This window comes from Zootoca vivipara, chromosome 7 (genome assembly GCF_963506605.1).
Source record: "Zootoca vivipara chromosome 7, rZooViv1.1, whole genome shotgun sequence".
Taxonomy (NCBI): Eukaryota; Metazoa; Chordata; class Lepidosauria; order Squamata; family Lacertidae; genus Zootoca; species Zootoca vivipara.
Window position 1 is genome coordinate 46,400,100 of NC_083282.1, and position 21,580 is coordinate 46,421,679.

The following is a 21,580-nucleotide window of genomic DNA, read 5'->3' on the forward strand; positions in this document are numbered from 1 at the left end:
AGTATGAGTTACTCCCAAGTAACAAGGTCTTTTTCCAGCTTTCTAACTATGCAGGTTTGTAACAGAGCTAGATCTCAAAATGATCCTAGTAAAATTCTTGGTGCATCCTGCTGCACTCATCTAAAGCCAACCTATCCCGAACAAAGCAGAGATTCTGCCAGAGGTCCAAACCATACAAATTCCCCTCCAGAGAATACTCAGCTTCCTGTCTACAACTTGCTGTTCTCACTCCTCTTCTACATTAAGGCTAAATAAACAGCCACTGGGCTTAATGACTCAGCATCCACTTCAGGGATCAACAAGCACTGATAGGATGCAGTGTTCCAAGAAAGTTTGGTCAGCTTGCCACATGAGTCAGCTCCATCTAAGTTTATATAGTGTCTTTCATTAAAAAATGTTCCAAAACGGTAAACAATGAGAAAAAGTGAATTTTAGTATTTTATCTCCCACTGGTATCTATTTGAAAAATTCACCTGAGCAGAACTTCTCTGGCAATGAGCATCTGGCAACTGCACACATGCCATTAATTTGACTTTACATGGGAGGCTCCTGGAACAGGTTTGTAAGACACAAGTCAGGTGCTAGGAAAGCTGGTAGTATTTGTGCTAGAAAAATCTAGACCACAAGGTTAGCATTGCTGCTTTTATATGCTACAAATTTAGCCAAGAGACCTTTTGTTGGAATGCTGGAGATGTAAGAAAGCAGCATGAAATTATGGGGTTCTTACAGCCTAAGAAATGCAAGAGTATGTTGCAACAAGTAAAGAGAGGATTGGTGAAGATACCAAAAGCAGACACAGATCTCTCAACCCTATAACAATTCTTTTTCTCATATATAACTAAGGCTGCACAACCACCATACATTTCGAGTGCATTTAAAACACAAATACCCCTCAATAATCCTGGGAACTATAGCTTGCTAAGGGTGCTGGGAATTGTAGCTCTGTAAGGGAGAAACTACAGTTCCCAGGATTCTTGGGGACGGGAGAAATGTATGGTGTGTATGATATCTAAATCTGCACTACAAATACCAGATCTTTTGACAGAACAATCTCAACTGTTTTCAGGAATTTGCTGTGAGCTGTCCCAGGTCCTGACCTACCTGACCCTGCTTGACCCTGCCTTAGCAACTTAAAACCAAGGTACCTGCTGCAGGATTCTGGTATAGATCAGCCTTCTCTAGGTCATGTTCAGCACTTTGTGACTCACAACTCTGCAAAAGCAGCACACTGCTGATGAGTACAACTGTAGTGTCAGAGTTCATACTATGAGAAAACAAAGCAGTCATGGCACAAAGATATCCAGTGCCACACAGTTGCTCTTCAAATGAACACAATCAGATGTAGGATGCTTTGCTCTGGAGTGATACATGCAGTTTTCGTAACCAGATACATGATACCAATACAGGGCACACCTAGTTTATGATGTACCTGCTCTGAGAGTCTTAACTTCTTAAATTCCTAGATTAGCATAATAGCAATAAATCAGGACCACAGAAAACTATGTAGATGAGCTGTAACACATGTGGAAAGACATCAAAATTGGATGTAGAGCAACATCCAGCTGTACAGGGAACATACTTTTGCTTTTCTGATTCCTTAGGGGGTATTATTCTTGATCCTCAAACTTCTAGGATTTTTGCCAGGGGCATGCAAGCTATTTGCAGAGTCTTGGGTATTAGGAAAAACTTCAAAGGGGTTTCAATGGAAGCGTTGGTGGAAAAAAAGGCCAATGAAGATATGTGGGTTCCGGCTAAGGCCTCATCTCATCCAAGATGCATACTTTTAGGTTCATCACAACTAAGAAAAGGGTAACTCTCAGATAAGGGAGCTGCAACTATTTTTCCTCCTCTCCTTGAGTAATTTTAGAATGTTCTATGTTCTCTTGGGAAGTGCCAATCAATATTCATGGGATTCCTATCCCACAGAGTAAAGGGCCAACCAAAGTGGCACAAAACACTTTTGGCTACATCATACTGTACTACGACATAAAAAACCAAGCTCAACTCTTCACTCGCCCATGAAGCTCATTGGGTGACTACATGCAAGGCAAGCCTTCTTAATCAAAGCTACTTCCCAGGGTTCTTGTGAGGATAAAGTGGGAGGACATGAACCACCAGCCTCTTGGAGGAAAGGTGTAATATATTATTATTATTATTATTATTATTATTATTAAAAATTATTAGTCACTTGTTACTCAAGAGCCTCCTAGTGACTTATGTCACAGAAAAATATATGCAAGTACATTATACCTTAGAAAAAAGGAGGGGGAATCATAGAATATGTTAGTATTCCATACAACATATTAGGAAAACAAAATCAACACACCTTACCAGTAATAAACAACATTAGCAATAAGCAAACAATAAACAATAAACAAAGCAACACTCACAACCACTAATTAGCAGATAAACAAAAAGAACCTCACCCCTTACTTAGCACCCAACCATTTAATATGGTTAAACTGTTTGTTTGTTTACCCCCTGCCTACCCACCACAGAGATTTAGGCAAGTGGGAAACAGGTGACGGGGATTTTCTGTGTTGGTGCTCCAATTATGTTATTCTTTGCCACTTGCCACTTACCTATTTGCCACTTGCCTAAATTTCTGAAGGTGGAAGGCACCTACAGAAGGGTCCTCATGTAAATCTTATGCATGGGCAGGCTAACTGGAAACAGGGCCAGCTCTAGGCCCACCCCCGGTGGTGCAGGGCGCCAGGGCGCCAGGCCACCAGAGGTGCCACTGCGCCCGCTGAGAGGCGCGGCTGAGGCTGCCCCAGGCGCGCCTCCGCTGTTCAGTGGCTTCAGGCCGCTCTCCGGAGGCGCGCGGGCCTGGGGTCGCCTCCGTCGCGCGCAGGGGTGTCGCAACAGGGGGCGGGCAGCACCCCCTGGCCCAGGGTTGGCCCTACGGCAGGCTGGGTGGCGCAGTGCAGCTGCGCGCACGGTGCTCGCCCGCCGCACTGGGAAACGGGGCGGGGGGGCGCTGGAGGGATCCGCCGCACCATGGCACCAGGGCGCCGGGCATGCTTAAGATGGCCCTGACTGGAAAGGATGTAGTGTTTTATTTATGCTCTTTGACAACTGTTTTCATTATAAGATGGAGGAAGTTGCACCCTAAAACCTCTGTAGATAGCAAGAGATCCATTCATGAAAGAAACAGACTGCCGAACCTCATCAAGTTAATGTAGAAAAGTTACCATAACACAGCAGACTGAAAAAAGGTTCTCAATGAACACAGGAGGTTGATGAGGGAGTGAAAAGGGGAAAGAACTCCTGCTCTCTGAACTTCAGCTCCTCCAGACACAGATCTAGGCAAGAAGCCAAGAAGGAGGTGTAAAGACAGATAGTTTGGTTCAGTGCAAATTTCAATTTTGATGTCAGCATGCATCTGTATTTTATCAACAGAGATAAAGTATTATTTATATCAGCATGCCAGATGTGAAAAGAGACTGCTATGCAGCTAAAGAATGTTTACGGAAGGGAATGGCATAGATTCTGTTTGGTAGTGCTCAGATGTGCTTGTTCCAGTATGCCCTGGAGGTCAATACTTCCAACTGTGCATGCATAGCTTTCTACCCTGCAGAGCTCATAAAAGCAAACACTTTGACGTAACACTTGCCTCCACAGGAATGTAGACATATATGTGAAAAATGTAAAGTTAAAATTGGTCATCCACACAGATTTTTCTAGGACAGTCCCATGATCAGGAGCCAGCAGGAGCTGTTCCAGATAATTCACACAGGTGAAGAATTCTGGCACAACAATTTCTTAATGTGTGTCTTCTCAGACATTATTTTACATAGTTTTATAGCATAGAAGATTTTTTTGATTAAGCAGCATATCAACTTTGTTATATAAATAAATGAATAAGTTTTTTTCTATTGCTATTGTTTGTTTTTGCATTTGAGTAAATAACTTAAGAAGTTATGGCAGGTGTGGCATTGGTAACAAATTGCTATGTTGAAACCAACCATGCTTATTAATAATTATAAAATATACTGTAGCCTACTGGTATGAAATCTAGTCCAATCTCAACACTAAAGTTTTGGTTAGCTTGCATCTTGGTGAAGCCAACTCAGAAAAGGCATAGAAGAAGAACTATCGGAATCAGTTTGACAAACAACTCACAGACAAATACAGTCTGGTACAGCAGCTTGAAACTTAAAAATGTTACTGTGCAGACTATGTACATCATAGCCAGGGTGATCCCAAGTTCACAGAACAAAGTAAGTTAATCCCCTTGCCATTTCAAATCAAACAGCTGACAAGCAGACTGAAGCTCCTGAACACTTGCACCAAACACTTTTCATGGTATGCTATACACTTCCTTGACAAAGGTAGGGTCTTTATGAAGGATTAGCTGCCCTCTGATGCTAAACTGGCATATCCTCTTCTCAAGCATCGCCCAATTTCTCCAGTTGCTGTAGTTCTGGCAAGCACCAGCAACTTCTTCTTGCAGTCTCCTTTCAACTGGCACCAGACTAGCCCTGACTGAAGGCCTTAATGAGGTGCTGATCCCATCATCAGGTCACTATTATTCATCCCCAATGCATCCCCTGGGATAAGCAGAAAAAGCTGATATAAGAATCCCAGTGACGTGTGATGCAAGAAGGTTGCCATTTGCCTCTCTCACGCTCCTAGCCTGTCAGCACAGCCATTAGGCTCACCAGTTTACAGAGAGTAATAATTCTTCCCTCCCACATATACAAACTGCCTTGGACTGAATCCTGGCACAAAGTTCTGTCCCATGAGGGCATTAAACAATCCATTCAGTTGTTTTGCTCCCATTGCTTCAGCTCCCAGCCATTTAAGTAATGGCAGTTTCTGTTTTTAACTGAAGAAAATCCAATATAAAACCCTGGATTTACATAACACTGTAGTGGTGACACAAGCTGGCAGCAACCTGGAAATGCAAAGCAAAGACTGCCAAATATTTTTTAGTCATCCTGTGCTGAGGTTCTTCATTTTGATTCTACTTGGCAAAAGACTTGATCAGCTGCTTGTGAGACCTAAAACCACCTAGTACAAAGACCTGTATTCCTCTCTGTATCTGCACACCTTGAAAGCCAGCAGATAAAGAATGGTGCAATTCTCTTGCAGTGAATGAAGAGTTTCTATTTCTGGACAATTTGCACAGCTGTATTTAATCATCCGCTTTGCTAAGAGGGAAGCATAAGAGAAGAACAATGTATACAGCTTATTACATCTACACTGACTGGGTCTGATACAATGACAGGGAAAGGGTGAGCAAATTCCTCCTTATCCTAGGTCCAAGGACTATAAGAATGGCAAGCTCATGCTTCCAAGACCCTCCCCTTATTAGGGAAACTAATGCCATTATATGAATAATAATATATATTGCCTCATATAGAGCAGATTTATTTACACTCAGTCCTGCTCCTACTGCAGTGTGAAGACAGATGCTACAGTGAGATTGTTACCAGTTCCCCATGCACAGTGTTAATTAAATCATATCTAACAATACACAAGACCTCATGGAGCCCAATTCTAGGATCACTTTATGGTATACATGCACCCAGTATCATGAAATGAAGTCTTACAATATGGGCCAAATAATCCCAATATCCACAAATAAAGTAAGTCAGGCAAGTAATGTAGTTCATGAGATGCAGAATTAATTTCAAGTTTGCCATGGTCTGATCTTTCCGAAGTGGCTACAAAAGGATCAAAGTACAAAGCTATGCCACTTTAGGTAATTAATTCACAGGGTCAGAGTCGTGGGTAATCACAGAGTCAGGATCAACTTCCTTTAACTGGTAATAAGTTCTATTTTTAAAAGGATAATTAATTTTCCAAATAATTTTTAGGGTAATCAGCAGTACAATTAATTCTTAAAGTATAGCAGCAGAGCTTGTGGAGGGCTGTTAAATGTCTTGTGATATGCTTGAAGGAGGAAGTAGGAAGGAATTTTTAAGGTGGGAAAGCTCAGTTTGCAAAGAATCAAGCCAACTGGTAATCAGGCAGAACTAAAAATAGTGTTGATAGGAACTCAGAATAACAGAACAACATCCACACGTTCTAATCAGGCAGTGAATTTCAAATGAAGCCAGAAATGCACAGTGAAAATAGGTGAACTCTCAAGTGAGGCAGAAAAATGAACTGATCCTCAATGAAGGACCTGACATCTAGTCAAAGCTCTGCCTCTCAATCGAGTAGAGAGTAACAATATCCACCTGGTGGTGTCCTAGTCCCCATTCAAGAATGTAGAATTCAGCATCACACTATTATAAACGTTCCGTCTGCACAAGCATTTCAACTTGCCACATGCTATTTCAGAGCCAATTTCAGGGGCCACAGGGTCATGTGGAGGGAAAGTGGAAGTCCTTCCATAGGGTTACTGCTGATGGGACTCCTTAGCAGTTGAAGTCCACAAGCTGCAGATACCATAGACACACAGAGTATGTTTAACTATAGGCACCTTCTATTTTTGTACTTCAGCAGGGCATTAGTGTGATGGTAAATGAACCGCTGCTATCCTACCTTGTCCTTTAATTCCAAAAGGAGGTACAAAGTCCCGGATTCGTGCCCACTTTCTGAAGGAATCATCCAAAAACATTGGTGCTGGCTTTGAGAACCTGAAAAATATAATGAAGCAGAATCTTTTTTAAAAAGTGGGGAGGAACTCAATGAAGAGAAAAGGTTTTATTACCTAAGTGCAAATTGTAAAACTATGTGGTTCAGCAGCCAGCAATGATAGGGGGCAAATCAAACAGAGAAAAAGGAGCCAGGGAACCTAGAATCATAGAATCATAGAGTTGGAAGAGACCACAAGGGCCATCCAGTCCAACCCCCTGCCAAGCAGGAAACACCATCAAAGCATTATTGACATGTGGCTGTCAAGCCTCTGCTTAAAGACCTCCAAAGAAGGAGACTCCACCACACTCCTTGGCAGCAAATTCCACTGCCGAACAGCTCTTACTGTCAGGAAGTTCTTCCTAATGTTTAGGTGGAATCTTCTTTCTTGTAGTTTGAATCCATTGCTCCGTGTCCGCTTCTCTGGAGCAGCAGAAAACAACCTTTCACCCTCCTCTATATGACATCCTTTCATATATTTGAACATGGCTATCATATCACCCCTTAACCTTCTCTTCTCCAGGCTAAACATACCCACCTCCCTAAGCCGTTCCTCATAAGGCATTGTTTCCAGGCCTTTGACCATTTTGGTTGCCCTCTTCTGGACACGTTCCAGCTTGTCAGTGTCCTTCTTGAACTGTGGTGCCCAGAACTGGACACAGTATTCCAGGTGAGGTCTGACCAGAGCGGAATACAGTGATAATATTACTTCCCTAGATCTAGATGCTATACTCCTATTGATGCAGCCCAGAATTGCATTGGCTGTTTTAGCTGCTGCATCACACTGCTGACTTATGTCAAGTCTGTGATCTACCAAGACTCCTAGATCCTTTTCACATGTACTGCTCTCAAGCCAGGTGTCTCCCATCCTGTATTTGTGCCTTTCATTTTTTTTTCCCCCAAGTGTAGTACTTTACATTTCTCCTTGTTAAAACTCATCTTGTTTGCTTTGGCCCAGTTGTCTAATCTGTTAAGGTCATTTTGAAGTGTGATCCTGTCCTCTGGGGTATTAGCCACCGCTCCCAATTTGGTGTCGTCTGCAAACTTGCTCAGGATGCCCTCAAGCCCATCATCCAAGTCATTGATAAAGATGTTGAAAGAACCTGTGGCTCTTTTAATCTTAGGAATGCCCCTGCAAATGATGCAAAAAGCTTTCCAGTATAAGCTATTCCAAATATGCAATTCAGAGTTCATGATGATAGCATCCACATACCCAACCAGAAGCAACACAAAGAGACACTTCCGGGTTAATTGCGAGCGCCGGCAGACGCGGGAAAAAATTTCTCCCGTCCCTTTGGAGGGTTCTGGGGGCGTCTGCAGAGCGCGCAGCCCCCCGAAACTTCAGGAAGAGCGTCCTGAAGCCTTGGAGACTTGGCGGCTGTCCTTTTTTATCTCCCCCCCCCCCGAAGAGCAACACAAAGAAAACCAATACAATCATACCTCGGAAGTTGAACGGAATCCATTCCAGAAGTCTATTCGACTTCCAAAACATTCGGAAACCAAGGTGCAGCTTCCGATTGGTTGCAGAAAGTTCCTGCAGCCAACTGGAAGCTGTGGAAGCCACGTTGGACATCTGGGTTCCAAAGAACGTTTGCAAACCGGAACACTCACTTCTGGGTTTGCGGCGTTTGGGAGCCAAAACGTTTGGGATCCAAACGTTTGGGATCCAAGGTACGACTGTAATCATACAGTTCAGAACATACTGTATTCCAGTATACACTATACCACTATACCACAAGTTCTAGCAAAGCATTGCATAGCAATCCTTCAAGCCTAATTTGGATACAAAAACTGAATATACAACATGCCATTCAGTTGACTTGAAAACTAAATCAAAATAAAATTACTGCTTCTAAATCTAATACTCAGAACTGGTGTGGCATAGAGGCTAAAACAGTTGAGCCACAAATCAGAAGGTCTTCCATTCAAATGTCACTTCTGTCATGAACTCACTACGTAGTCTTCAGCAAGTCACCCTCTCAGCCTCCTAAGTGCATCATGTGGATAATATTAAACTTCACAGAGTTGTTGTAAGGATTACAACAAGATAATACATGAGAAGTAGTATACTAATCTCATTCAAAACAGAAGAGGCTGGTAGGAGACATACTTCACACAGTATGGCTGGAAAATAAAAGAACAGGGGGAATTACCAAGTCCTGAAAACCATTAACAGTAGGCACTTGCCTTATCTCAGTGGACGGCTTGTTCTACAGAATAGGCACCACAACACCATTTCTTAGGAGATGGACCTCTGCAGGCTGAAGAACAACCAGGAGGGCATTGTTGGAATATTTTAGTGATCAGGCAGGATTATATGGGAGAAGGCATACCCTTAGATAACCCTGTCCCATGCTGTTTAGGGCTTTAAAGCTAAAACCTTAAACCTGGCCCAGGTGCATACTTTTATAAGTAGTGTTACATGCTCATAGTAAACTGTCTCAATTAACAATTAGCCACACTGCCAGTCATAAAGGCAACCCCAAATAAAGCACATTAAAGTAGCCCGAGCTTGTGGTTACCAATGCATGGTCACTGGGGCCAAGTTATCTTGCCCCAGAAGTGGCAGCTGCTGTGTATGTGTATGCATATGAGTGTGTGTGTGTCTCTGTCTGTCTGTCTGTCTGTCTGTCAAGGGAGGATAATGATAATGGGTTATGCTGCAGCAGTGAATTCTTGCAAAGAAAAAGAAACAGTGAACTCAATCCTGACCTTTCCATTCCTCCTGCCATTTTCTCTTTCTTCTCTATGTTCACATTTGTTCTCATTTTCACCAAGCATATAAGTGTTTAATCTCCCCTCCCCTCAATCTCATAAACATGTCAATTCACAGGATTTAAAATTTCTGTCTCAAAGTGACACCTATTTAGATACACAATGTATTTTGGTCTTTCTCTCAATTCTCCTCCCTCTCATGCATTTATAGCCATGGAGAGAACAATCAGACACACATAATCTGTCCCCCAACCCCACCCCCACCCCTAAATGGCTTGGTTTGAGTAATGTATGTGTATGGCAAACAGGAGAAAGAAAATATTCAGAGAGACTTTTGGGTGGATGTGAAATCTATTTACTCTAATTTAGATGGAATAAATACTTGCTTCCTTTCATATTTTGGGGTTCTTTTTATTCAACAAGATACTGTGTTTTCTTTAGGAACCAGTCATCTCTGCAGAATTAAACTTCTCCTTACACCGTCTCTAATTGTCTCAGGCCAATGCTACACTATACATTTAAAGGACATTTAATACACATGGCTTCCCCAACAAAGCAATGGCAAGAACATGGTAGAGGAAGAGCCCGGAAAAACTAGCTTTTTAAATCTTTTTCATCTTTTGTCCTTTTCCAATTTCTGAGCAAATCCCCTGCATAATGTTTGATTTGGGATCCTCAAAATAAGTGCATAGGAGTGCAGTCAGAGGATAAGGAGATGACAATGCTATGATGAAAAGACCCACGCAGGTTTGAAAATAGTGCAGAAGACAGTATTTCAGAAGTTTCCGTTTCTGCATCTTAAGCGCTGCAGCGGTGGTATAAAATATGCACCTGTTTCAATTTTTCCTTATGCACAGTTGTGTTAATACAAGAAGAGCCCTGATGAATCAGATCAAATATCTATCTAGTCTAAGGTTACTGAGTTCATAATAGTTTGCTGACATTCTTTATTCTCCTAATTTATGGAGCCTAAAATTGCAACAATTAGTACCGTGTTTCTCCCAAAATAAGACACGTCTTATATTTATTTTTTCTCTAAAAAAACACATTGCAGCTTATTTTCGGGGGATGTCTTATTTTTTTATTGAGCATGGTACGGGGCTTTCTTGCGCCGCCCGCTGAGCCCGCTGCTGGGTCCCTGGGCTTCGTGCGGCGCGGCGCGGCGCGGCTGGGGCTGCTGCCGGCTCCTGCGACTTCGCGCGCCGCCCGCTGAGCCCGCTGCCGGGTCCCTGGGCTTCGTGCGGTGCGGCGCGTTGCGGCTGGGGCTGCTGCCGGCTCCTGCCGGCTCCTGCGACTTCGCGCGCCACCCGCTGAGCCCGCTGCCAGGTCCCTGGGTTTTGTGCGGTGCGGTGCGGCGCGGCTGGGGCTGCTGCCGGCTCCTGCCGGCTACTGCGACTTCGCGCGCCGCCCGCTGAGCCCGCTGCCGGGTCCCTGGGCTTTGTGCGTGCGGCGCGGCACGGCTGGGGCTGCTGCCGGCTCCTGCCGGCTCCTGCGACTTCGCGCGCCGCCCGCTGAGCCCGCTGCCGGGTCCCTGGGCTTTGTGCGTGCGGCGCGGCGCGGCTGGGGCTGCTGCCGGCTCCTGTCGGCTACTGCGACTTCGCGCGCCGCCCGCTGCCAGGTCCCTGGGCTTTGGGCGGCGCGGCGCGGCTGGGGCTGCTGCCGGCTCCTGCCAGCTACTGCGACTTCACGCGCCGCCCGCTGAGCCCGCTGCCAGGTCCCTGGGCTTCGGGCGGCGCGGCGCGGCTGGGGCTGCTGCCGGCTCCTGCCGGGTCCTGCGGCTTCGTGCGCCGCCCGCTGCCGGGTCCTGGGGCCTGTTCAGTCGGAGCTCGGCGCGTCTCTGTGCTGGGGCTCCCGCTGGGCTGGGGCTTGGCGCGCGCTGCTGCGTTTGCCGGCTCCCGCTGGGTCGGGTAGGTACCGGTACCCCCAACATGTCTTATTTTGGGGGGATGTCTTATATATTTTTGCCTTTAAAAGATCGTGCCATGGCTTATTTTAGAGGCACGTCTTATTTTAGGAGAAACACGGTATGTGCAAATCTGCAACATCTTCATGGTTAAAAGGGGGTCCTTTTACTTGTAAGGATTGGGAACCACTGGTCTAGAAGGTCATGGAAAAACTGCAGGGGAGAGAAGTTGCTTCTTGTGGTCTTTCGAAAGTAAACAACAGCAGCAAATTCAATATCTGTGTACAAGCCAATGAACTATTAGACTCTGGAAAGGTGGAAAAACCTCCAGAGATGCCATTGACCAGATTTATTTTTCTTCTGAAAATTAATTAGTATATTTAATATAAGTCTTTAAAATCAATATATCGTTTCAGATACACAGTTTAATTCAAATAAAGCAGACACAAAATTCATAATAGAAAAACGTAGCATACCAGACTAATAGGAGCAAAATATGTGCAGACAGGCCTATAAAGCTTACAAATAATGTGTATAATCTCCAAAATCAGTTTTCTAAAACACACACAGAGACAACGTATTTACTTTGGCAACACAATGAGCTCCACCTAGTTCAGGCTCAACCACATCTACTAAATCCGGCACAAGAGGACAAGACTTAGAAATAAAATGGGCAGTAAGAACTTGACAAAACATAACAAGAATAATCAAGAGCACACTCACTTTCTCTTAAATAGATGCTACTTATATGAAGTGCTAATTCTAAGAAGAGCTGGTATAAGGTATAAAATGGTACTTAAATGTTTGTGAAATTTATTTAATTAATAATTTATATCCCTCGTCATAAAAAATTCTTTCAGATACACTCTCATGGTTGTTAGTAATGATTTGTTTGTTTACAGGTAGGTAGCCGTGTTGGTCTGGATCGAAGTAAAATAAAAAAATTCCTTCAGTAGCACCTTAAAGACCAACTAAGTTTTTATTTTGGTATGAGCTTTCGTGTGCATGCACACTTCTTCAGATACAGTGAAATGGAAGTTTCCAGGCACTTATGTAGAGAAGGGGTGGGGAGGGGTGGGGATGGGGAGGGGGGATCACCCAGAAGGGTGGTGGATTTGTTTGTTTGTTTGTTTGAGAGCCAGATAGTCACTTTAGTCATACTTTTCTAGGTTTCATTTGTCTTCCTACACTGCCTATTTCTCCAAGTATATTTTGGTAGCTTGCCCTAATCCTGGAAGGTGCCACATCAGACCTTCGCTATTATCACAACTGTAGTCATACCATCAACAACAGACTGGCTGTTCACACTACCATAAGAACTAGATCTTGTTATCTCCTAACTGGGTAGACCTTCATGGCATAGAATGGAAATGACTTCTTATATATAATGTAGACTCAAGTGTCCCAGCCTCAACTGTACAATCAGAGCAGACCAGTGTTTAGGCAAGAAACTAGAACCCTTCATCCTTTTTAGTCTTCTGAATATTAAAGGGAAGAAGATGCCCATCAAAGCCAGCTGTCACACAGATGCCTGGCTTCAGGGGCCAAAAAAACACACTGAAGTTTTAAACTGAAAACAAAACCAGAGCAGCACTTGTTTTTTCTTGCTATGGAAACGTATCTCTATTTACAGAGGTCTTCCTTTATGGATGATCCAGATTAGAAAGCTGTTGGAAGTGACACTTTTAGGATATTTATAAAGAGAAACAACAACTCTGACTGAATTTAAATTTATATTGCTCACATATTTTTAAACCAGTAGTGGAGAAAAATGGGGAACAGGGAATTGGTCTGATCAAGTCCAAGTAACGTATTGTGTATTTTGCCATATGAGGGATAATATGAGCTTTGGATAATATGAGCTGGCATAGTTCCAAAGCTTGTTTTTGGAGATTAATGGCTACAAGAGAGAAATGCCTTTCAGAGCCCAGTTTGACCCAAAATATATTTCTATTTTGACTTTCATGTGAGAGTCACTTCTCTCTGCCAAGTACGGCACCCAGGACCAGGGACAAGAACAGCTCTTGACCATTCAGAGTATTGGCAGTGGTGGAGCTTCATGCTCCGGCACTGTGGGGCGGCGAGCAGGCGGGGGCGGGGCTGGTGCATATCCCAGGGGCGTGGCACACCACCCTGGGGGCATGGCACGTCATCCGCAGGGGCAGGGCATGCGTCCTGGGGGGGGGGACCCAGCACAGGGGGGGGCAGCCACGATGGAACCCCACCGGGATCGCGCTGCCGGGGGACGTGTGCTCTCCCGCACTCCTCCTCCGCTAGTGAGTATTGGACACAGACACACATTAGCTTGCCGTTATAGCCTAGCTAAGTATTGTGAATGTCTTGGTAACAAACATGAGAGCATGACAAGTTGCTGCCATGCAATAAAAGTATAATATAATGAAATCTTTCTAGGACACAGCTGGTTGCAAAATTAAGTCCTTTTGCCATTTTTCACAATGAATACAGACAAGTAGCCACATTTTAAGACACTTTTTATTATGTATTTTGGAACTTAATTTAGACAGAAACTGCCTCTCGCATGATATTTGCAATGCAATCACATTACAGTATTGTGGTCTGCCTACGAATGAGAAGCTGAATGTTAGGAACAGTTTGAAAGAAATTGTTATAAAATCTAATTATTACCACTATGTTAGTGTCATTTTTTTTATTTAACATATTACTCTGAAAGCAGTTGAGTTTAATTACTATTTTTGGAGTGTGGTAGAGCTTATCCATAAACCTACTGGAGCACTCAAGGCTTCTAGTATGAGTGAGCCAATGGGATGCAGTTTCACGGTATTCTGAAACACAATGAAGGTAAGCAAAATCTGAGGGAATTTACTGCTTACAATTAGCAAAAAGGAAGCATAAAGTAGTGAGTGAATTCTCAGTCTGTATATCTATGCATTGCACATGCTCTTTTGTCACAGGTATGCTGGTATGTCTCCCTTTCTTTCCCACTCCTGTCTCACACGTAGTAACAGCAGCCAAACAGCCAAAGCTTCATGTTGATCAAATTTCCTTAGTACAAGCAAGTATGAAAGGAAGAGAAGGGAGGAAAGTCCATTGCTGGACACTGTTTACAATATTAGCTGGCATCAAACAGGTTCCGCAGGTAGCAGTCTTAACTGCAGTGATTATACCGGTACTAAGAAAACAGAAGTCTGATGGTTGCATATTGGATGGGGAATTATGCCCGGCAGAAAGAAGAATGCAGTTTTCAGCATCACTATCCACAGATACAAGAAATAAACAACAATCTAATAAGTAAGTGCCAGCGATATTATTCTTAGCAACTTAAATGCTGACAGAGCCTGAATCAGAGCCAATATATTACTAGCTTTATTCAGGGCCAGAGGTAGACATTCTCTGAAACACATGGCCATGCTAATCCATGATTCTTTGTCTCTTGTTAACCTCTAGCTGAAGGAGATCCTTAAAGAGGCATCACATTTAGTATTTCACTCACCACTTACATTTAGCAGTCAACGAAGTGGTAAATTAAATGGAACAGGGACTGAGAAATGCTGGTCACGATGGCATTACATCACACATCTGCTTCAGCTAGATGTCACCACAAGACAAGGGAAAGAGACATGGATCGGTGATGGCCATCAAATTTAAGTAACTTCCTAGTTTAGCTCTTACTATGCAAATGAAAATGAAAATAAACCACTGCTTCATGTGCTTGCATCCTTTACTATTCAAACCTTTTCCTGTTCTCTCCCTGCTGCAGTAACCATGTGCGGTTTTCATAGCTGCCAAGGTATCCCTTATTTTAAGGGATTTTCCCTTATGCTGAATAGGCTTCCTCGCGAGAAAAGGGAAAACTTGGCAGCTATGGCAGTTTTCCAAAACTGCTCTAAAAATAAGTTATAATCATTGCCACTAAGGCTAAAATAAATTCTGATTTTTGTAGAAGAGTATTAACAGGTCCACAAAACTTTAAAAAATTGCTTAAGGATCTAATAAGGTTGATATGATGTCTACTTTGCATATTGTAGTTAAACCATAGTGCTATGTGAATAGAAGCGAACCTAGGTTTACATGCTCCCACATCTTTCTATGGAACAGCTGCAAGGAGGAGATCAGAAGCATCTGCTCATTCACAAAAAAGAAGCATCTGCTTGTTAATAAAGTAATCAGATTTCATCATTACATCCAAACTGGGTAGGGTACTTTACAGTTTGTAGATTACTGTTTATTGATACAAGCCAAACTTAAGTCTCACTAGCAGAGAACTGGAAAGCAGTTAAAGGCCTGGTTTGGATATAATACTAGACATAGAATGACATATGCAAGTCGAGGGGTCATGTGTTCCCTCCTACTCTGGTGTTAATAAAGTGGTATCTCTGGTTAAGAACTTAATTCGTTCCGGAGGTCCGTTCTTAACCTGAAACTGTTCTTAACCTGAAGCACCACTTTAGCTAATAGGGCCTCCTGCTGCCGCCGCATCGCTGGAGCACGATTTCTGTTCACATCCTGAAGCAAAGTTCTTAACCTAAGGTACTATTTCTGGGTTAGCGGAGTTTGTAACCTGAAGTGTTTGTAACCTGAAGTGTTTGTAACCAAAGGTACCACTGTAGTTAAGTCCAAACACAAAGCTGAAGTTAACCTATGCTCTGGGAGAAGAAATGTCATGGTGATTTATGTAAGCTTACACAAAATGTAAATGCTAGACTTCACACAATATATGCAAATGTTTTTTGAGGTCCCAAGCCCCGTTTTGACCCCAGGCAGGGGTACAATATACCCGCTGCACCACCATATCTTGAGCCATTCATTGTACCACTCCAAGACATAGGCACTATTAATCTAACCCTTTAAGTGACAAGCACTTGAAAAACCACCCCTGCCTCTGTTCAGATGGTGCTGCCATCTTATCACTACCAAGTCCTGTCACAAAGCATACACATCTAAACTGTTTTGGGAATGAAAGCATTTGGTTCAAGAGATACAGTTTGTTTTTCTGTAAACTCAATTTCATGTCGCTGGGGAAGGGGAGCATGTGAAGTTCAAGTACTTCAAAGGCAGTCCTGTCACCCGTTTTAAGTGCATTTTGTACACTATGTACTAGAGCTCCTCCCCAAAAAGCTATTACTTGGGAACTGCAAAGTCTATATTAATTACTTCTATGGCAATCTAGGCAGGAAACTATTCCAGATAGCACTCTTCTATTACACTTAACAGGAATTCCACTTGCAATGCTTTAAACAAAGTCCAATGTTGTTTCACAACAGGCCTTTCCATCTTTAAACCTAATCCCAGAATTTCCTAGAAACAACAGTTCCCGACTCTGTCCACAACATGAAGAAAATGCCAAAAATAGCTACTCTTTTCTAAACAGTCTTCTCAACCTATGCCACGCACAGGGCTTGTCAGACACAGGGCTGTCCATGTATTTTTCTGCCTGTTCCACTGCTTTCTGACTCTGAAATTATCAGCAAACCAGTATGTTCTATAATCATACTGATTTACATTAATGCTGTTTAATACAAACACCCCTCCTGAGATCCTGAGGGGACAAATTTTGTAAAAGAAAAATTATATAAACAGATATTTTACCAAATCAAGGGTAAGCTTGTAAAACCTCTTTATGAGAACAGCTTTTAGAAATAATACATGTGAGATGGATACACGAGAAACTGCCATGTTGGAAGAGAGGCAAAAGGCTCTGAAACAAACCCTTAAGCACAGTTTCGGTTTCCCCTAAATGGATCAGAGATAGGCTGGGGATTTAGAAAGCTAGCTGTGAGGAGTATGCCAAATGCTTTTGCAAATATGCAAAATTAAAAAGAAATAACAGCTTTTAAAAAGTGTAGCTGCACTCTCTGAGCATTAAATACAGGGAAGCATAAATTTAGCATTCAGCATAGTCATTGGTAGGAAAAAGGAGGCTTTCTGAATAATGGAGAATCTAGTGCAGGCTTTCACCATGTATTGGTTGTAGACAAAATATGGGCACATCCACAGCCTGCTGCAGGATACCTTCTTCTTCATTAAGCACAGCCTGTGAAAGACAAGGTGGCTAAGGGAAATGGGTTGTTGTACAATGTGGCTGCAATGTGCATACTAAAGCTGCAGTTCAACAACTTTCGCAATGCTGCAGGCAATTCCCAGGATATACCTCTTGGCTCACACACAGCTTCCTGCACTGTCTCCAATTCAAGCAAGCCAAAAGAAGTAGCTGCAGCATGCATCTTGAGAAGAGTGTTCCAGGATTCCATTCAATGTTGCAAAGGCTGGTGAAGGGCAACTCTTGGCTCATGTAATTCAACCATTTCTCACTGCCACCCTAGTGATTTTCTATTGGTTATCTCATCCAGAGCTTGCGGGAAGGGGATTAAGATCAACCCATTCAGTATATAGCTTTCTCAGCAGATGGTGGAGAAAAGAATCTCAAAAGCATGTTGCAGGAAGAAGAAAAGCCCTGTTCTCTTGGCAAGTTTTCCCCAGTATTTTGTTCTCAAGAAAGCAAATGTATTGATTCAACACTTTGCAAATGAAACTGTAACTTCTCAGAATGGCTGGAACACAGCTTAATCCTAATCATTCTTATTTGTATAAAGCTCAGCTCTTCTCCTTGAACCTGAACAACTACTCTATAAAGCTTAAGTCTAGCAGACACTTAACGGTCAGCAAGAACTGGTCCAATAAAAAACTACAGCTTGCTCCATTATTTTGTGCTTCAGAAGCAAGAGCCAAAAATCTTATGCCCATATTTATTTTGGGGATGCTCACTTGATTAGGTACTAACATATATTGGTTGGGGGAGAGGGGGAAATGGCTTCAATTAGAAGTGCATACAGATATACATATTTTTTCTATGAGGCTCTTGCAGAAGTGCACTTACTATATCTGTGGCATATATGTACAATCCTCTCTCCCAGAATGAGGTAAGTGAAACTGTTCCCTTCTCCCACACGGTAAGGAGCAGAAGCTAGATTTGATTGGTTGGCACTTGAGTCAATCATGAAACTACCATCCCTCTTTTCAGAATTGCTTTCCAAGAGTTTAAAAATGTTAATACTTCTTATTTAAAGAGTGCCACATACTTGTTCACATGAAGATGCAAAAGTACTTGAGAGTAGGAGAAAAAACAAGCCAGTATCCCACCTGACCTGAAGCATGGGGGAAATAGGTAAAAAGAGACAATCTGCATTCAATCTGGAGGCTGTACATATATTGCTTAAGGACCAAAGGCAGGGAATTGTGGTAGGCACAGACTGTAGGAAAACCCTCATCACAGCAGGAAGACTCTCTCCTTGCAGGTAAATCTGCATGACGTCTAAATGAAATGGTTGAAATACATTGCTTAGAAGGATTGATGAAACCAGTCTTCCACAACATTAGCATGACTCAAATATGCAGCAGGCACCATCTGATTCTAAGCAACCTAAAGAATTGTAGCCAACAAATACCAAATATTCCACATCAGTTTTGTTTCTCAGTTGCTGTTTGCAGTAAAACACATGGCCCTCACTTTGCAAGAAAGCATCATAGTTTTTTTTCACTTGTGCTTACCAAGCCAAAAACGTCCACTCTGCTTTGCTGGGTCAGTAATTACTCTCAAAAATCCATCAGATTGTGATATTTTTACATGGAAATACATGATCTTGCCACCTCATTGGTTTGTATGGAAAAGCAGAAGAAAAGAGAAGAATGAAAAAACAATCTGTTATCTGTATAAGACCTACAAAAAACTCCTCTCTCTAAGGATTTTCTTGCCTTCTTGGACTTTATTTCTTACTCCCTGAACTGTACTACATCCCAGTTCCTACAGAAAGCTACCACTAGGGCTGTAGTAAAAATTCAGTAGGGCTTGACTTTTAAATTGAATTAAATTAAAATTTCTATTCTTAACTGAGATTTGACAGAAAAGCTGAGGCTCCAATACTTTGGCCACCTCATGAGAAGAGAAGAATCCTTGGAAAAGACCCTGATGTTGGGAAAGATGGAGGGCACTAGGAGAAGGGGACGACAGAGGACGAGATGGTTGGACAGTGTTCTCGAAGCTACCAACATGAGTTTGACCAAACTGCGGGAGGCAGTGCAAGACAGGAGTGCCTGGCGTGCTCTGGTCCATGGGGTCACGAAGAGTCGGACACGACTAAACGACTAAACAACAACAAACAACAATACCCCTTCATGGATCAATGCCTTGTCGTGGCGAAGGGGCTTGAATAACTCAGAGAAGCTATGAGCTATGCCATGCAGGGCCACCCAAGATGGACAGGTCATAGTGGAGAGTTTTGACTAAACGTGATCCACCTGGAGAAGGAACTGGCAAGCCACTCCAGTATCCCTGCCAAGAAAACTCCATGGACAAAGACAACAGGCATATAAAGAGATATGAAAGGAACATTTCGTACAAAGATTACCATAATCAAGGACAAAAGTGGTAAGGACCTAACAGAAGCAGAAGACATCAAGAAGAGGTGGCAAGAATACACAGAGGAATTATACCAGAAAGACATGGAGGTTTCGTACACCCCAGGTAGTGTGGTTGCTGACCTTGAGCCAGACATCTTGGAGAGTGAAGTCAAATGGGCCTTAGAAAGCACTGCTAATAACAAGGCCAGTGGAAGTGATGATATTCCAGCTGAACTATTTAAAATTTTAAAAGATGATGCTGTTAAGGTGCTACACCCAATATGCCAGCAAGTTTGGAAAACTCAGCAATGGCCAGAGGATTGGAGAAGATCAGTCTACATCCCAATTCCAAAGAAGGGCAGTGCCAAAGAATGCTCCAACTACCGCACAATTGCGCTCATTTCACACGCTAGCAAGGTTATGCTTAAAATTCTACAAGGCAGGCTTAGGCAGTATGTGGACCGAGAACTCCCAGAAGTGCAAGCTGGATTTCGAAAGGGCAGAGGAACCAGAGACCAAATAGCAAACATGTGCTGGATTATGGAGAAAGCTAGAGAGTTCCAGAAAAACGTCTACTTCTGCTTCATTGACTATGCAAAAGCCTTTGACTGTGTCGACCACAGCAAACTATGGCAAGTTCTTAAAGAAATGGGAGTGCCTGATCACCTCATCTGTCTCCTGAGAAATCTCTATGTGGGACAAGAAGCTACAGTTAGAACTGGATATGGAACAACTGATTGGTTCAAAATTGGGAAAGGAGTACGACAAGGTTGTATATTGTCTCCCTGCTTATTTAACTTATATGCAGAATTCATCATGCGAAAGGCTGGACTAGATGAATCCCAAGCCGGAATTAAGATTGCCGGAAGAAATATCAACAACCTCAGATATGCAGATGACACAACCTTGATGGCAGAAAGCGAGGAGGAATTAAAGACCCTTTTAATGAGGGTGAAAGAGGAGAGCGCAAATTATGGTCTGAAGCTCAACATCAAAAAAACCAAGATCATGGCCACTGGTCCAATCACCTCCTGGCAAATAGAAGGGGAAGAAATGGAGGCAGTGAGAGATTTTACCTTCTTGGGCTCCTTGATCACTGCAGATGGTGACAGCAGTCACGAAATTAAAAGACGCCTGCTTCTTGGGAGAAAAGCAATGACAAACCTAGACAGCATCTTAAAAAGCAGAGACATCACCTTGCCGACAAAGGTCCGTATAGTTAAAGCTATGGTTTTCCCAGTAGTGATGTATGGAAGTGAGAGCTGGACCATAAAGAAGGCTGATCGCCGAAGAATTGATGCTTTTGAATTATGGTGCTGGAGGAGACTCTTGAGAGTCCCATGGACTGCAAGAAGATCAAACCTATCCATTCTTAAGGAAATCAGCCCTGAGTGCTCCCTGGAAGGACAGATCGTGAAGCTGAGGCTCCAATACTTTGGCCACCTCATGAGAAGAGAAGAATCCTTGGAAAAGACCCTGATGTTGGGAAAGATGGAGGGCACTAGGAGAAGGGGACGACAGAGGATGAGATGGTTGGACAGTGTTCTCGAAGCTACCAACATGAGTTTGACCAAACTGCGGGAGGCAGTGCAAGACAGGAGTGCCTGGCGTGCTATGGTCCATGGGGTCACGAAGAGTCGGACACGACTAAACGACTAAACAACAACAAACAACAATATCAAAATGCTTAGTCAACTTACTAAAATTCTGAAAGCCACAATGAAGCCAGAATGGAAAGGATACCTTTAAATGCCAGATTTAAAATGCAGTTCTTGCAAAATTAAAGGCTTTTGCCTCCAGTCAGCTATAAAGCAGTGAAATTATAATACCTTCTGGCAACTTAGAAAGTTGTACACATGCAAGCCTCTTAAACAGAAAGTATGGTTTTTAGAAATGAATTATGGCAACTGGAGCAAAAAAAATAGTTTCAGATCCACCCCACCCCCCAAATTTCTCATAGCTCACTATAAAGCACCCCCTTTTTTTAAAAAAAAA

The 21,580-nt window shown here is 42.9% G+C and overlaps 1 protein-coding gene across 6 annotated transcripts in view; it reads right to left on the minus strand.

Moving 5' to 3' along the window:
• Positions 1–21,580, minus strand: part of ST3GAL3 (ST3 beta-galactoside alpha-2,3-sialyltransferase 3) — a 191,127-nt gene that overhangs the window by 69,416 nt on the left and 100,131 nt on the right. For all 6 annotated transcript variants that reach the window (XM_035123840.2, XM_035123842.2, XM_035123843.2 and 3 more), the window contains one exon: positions 6,499–6,593. In XM_035123840.2, coding sequence (XP_034979731.1) covers positions 6,499–6,593 — 95 coding nt within the window. The remainder of the gene's footprint in view (positions 1–6,498; positions 6,594–21,580) is intronic.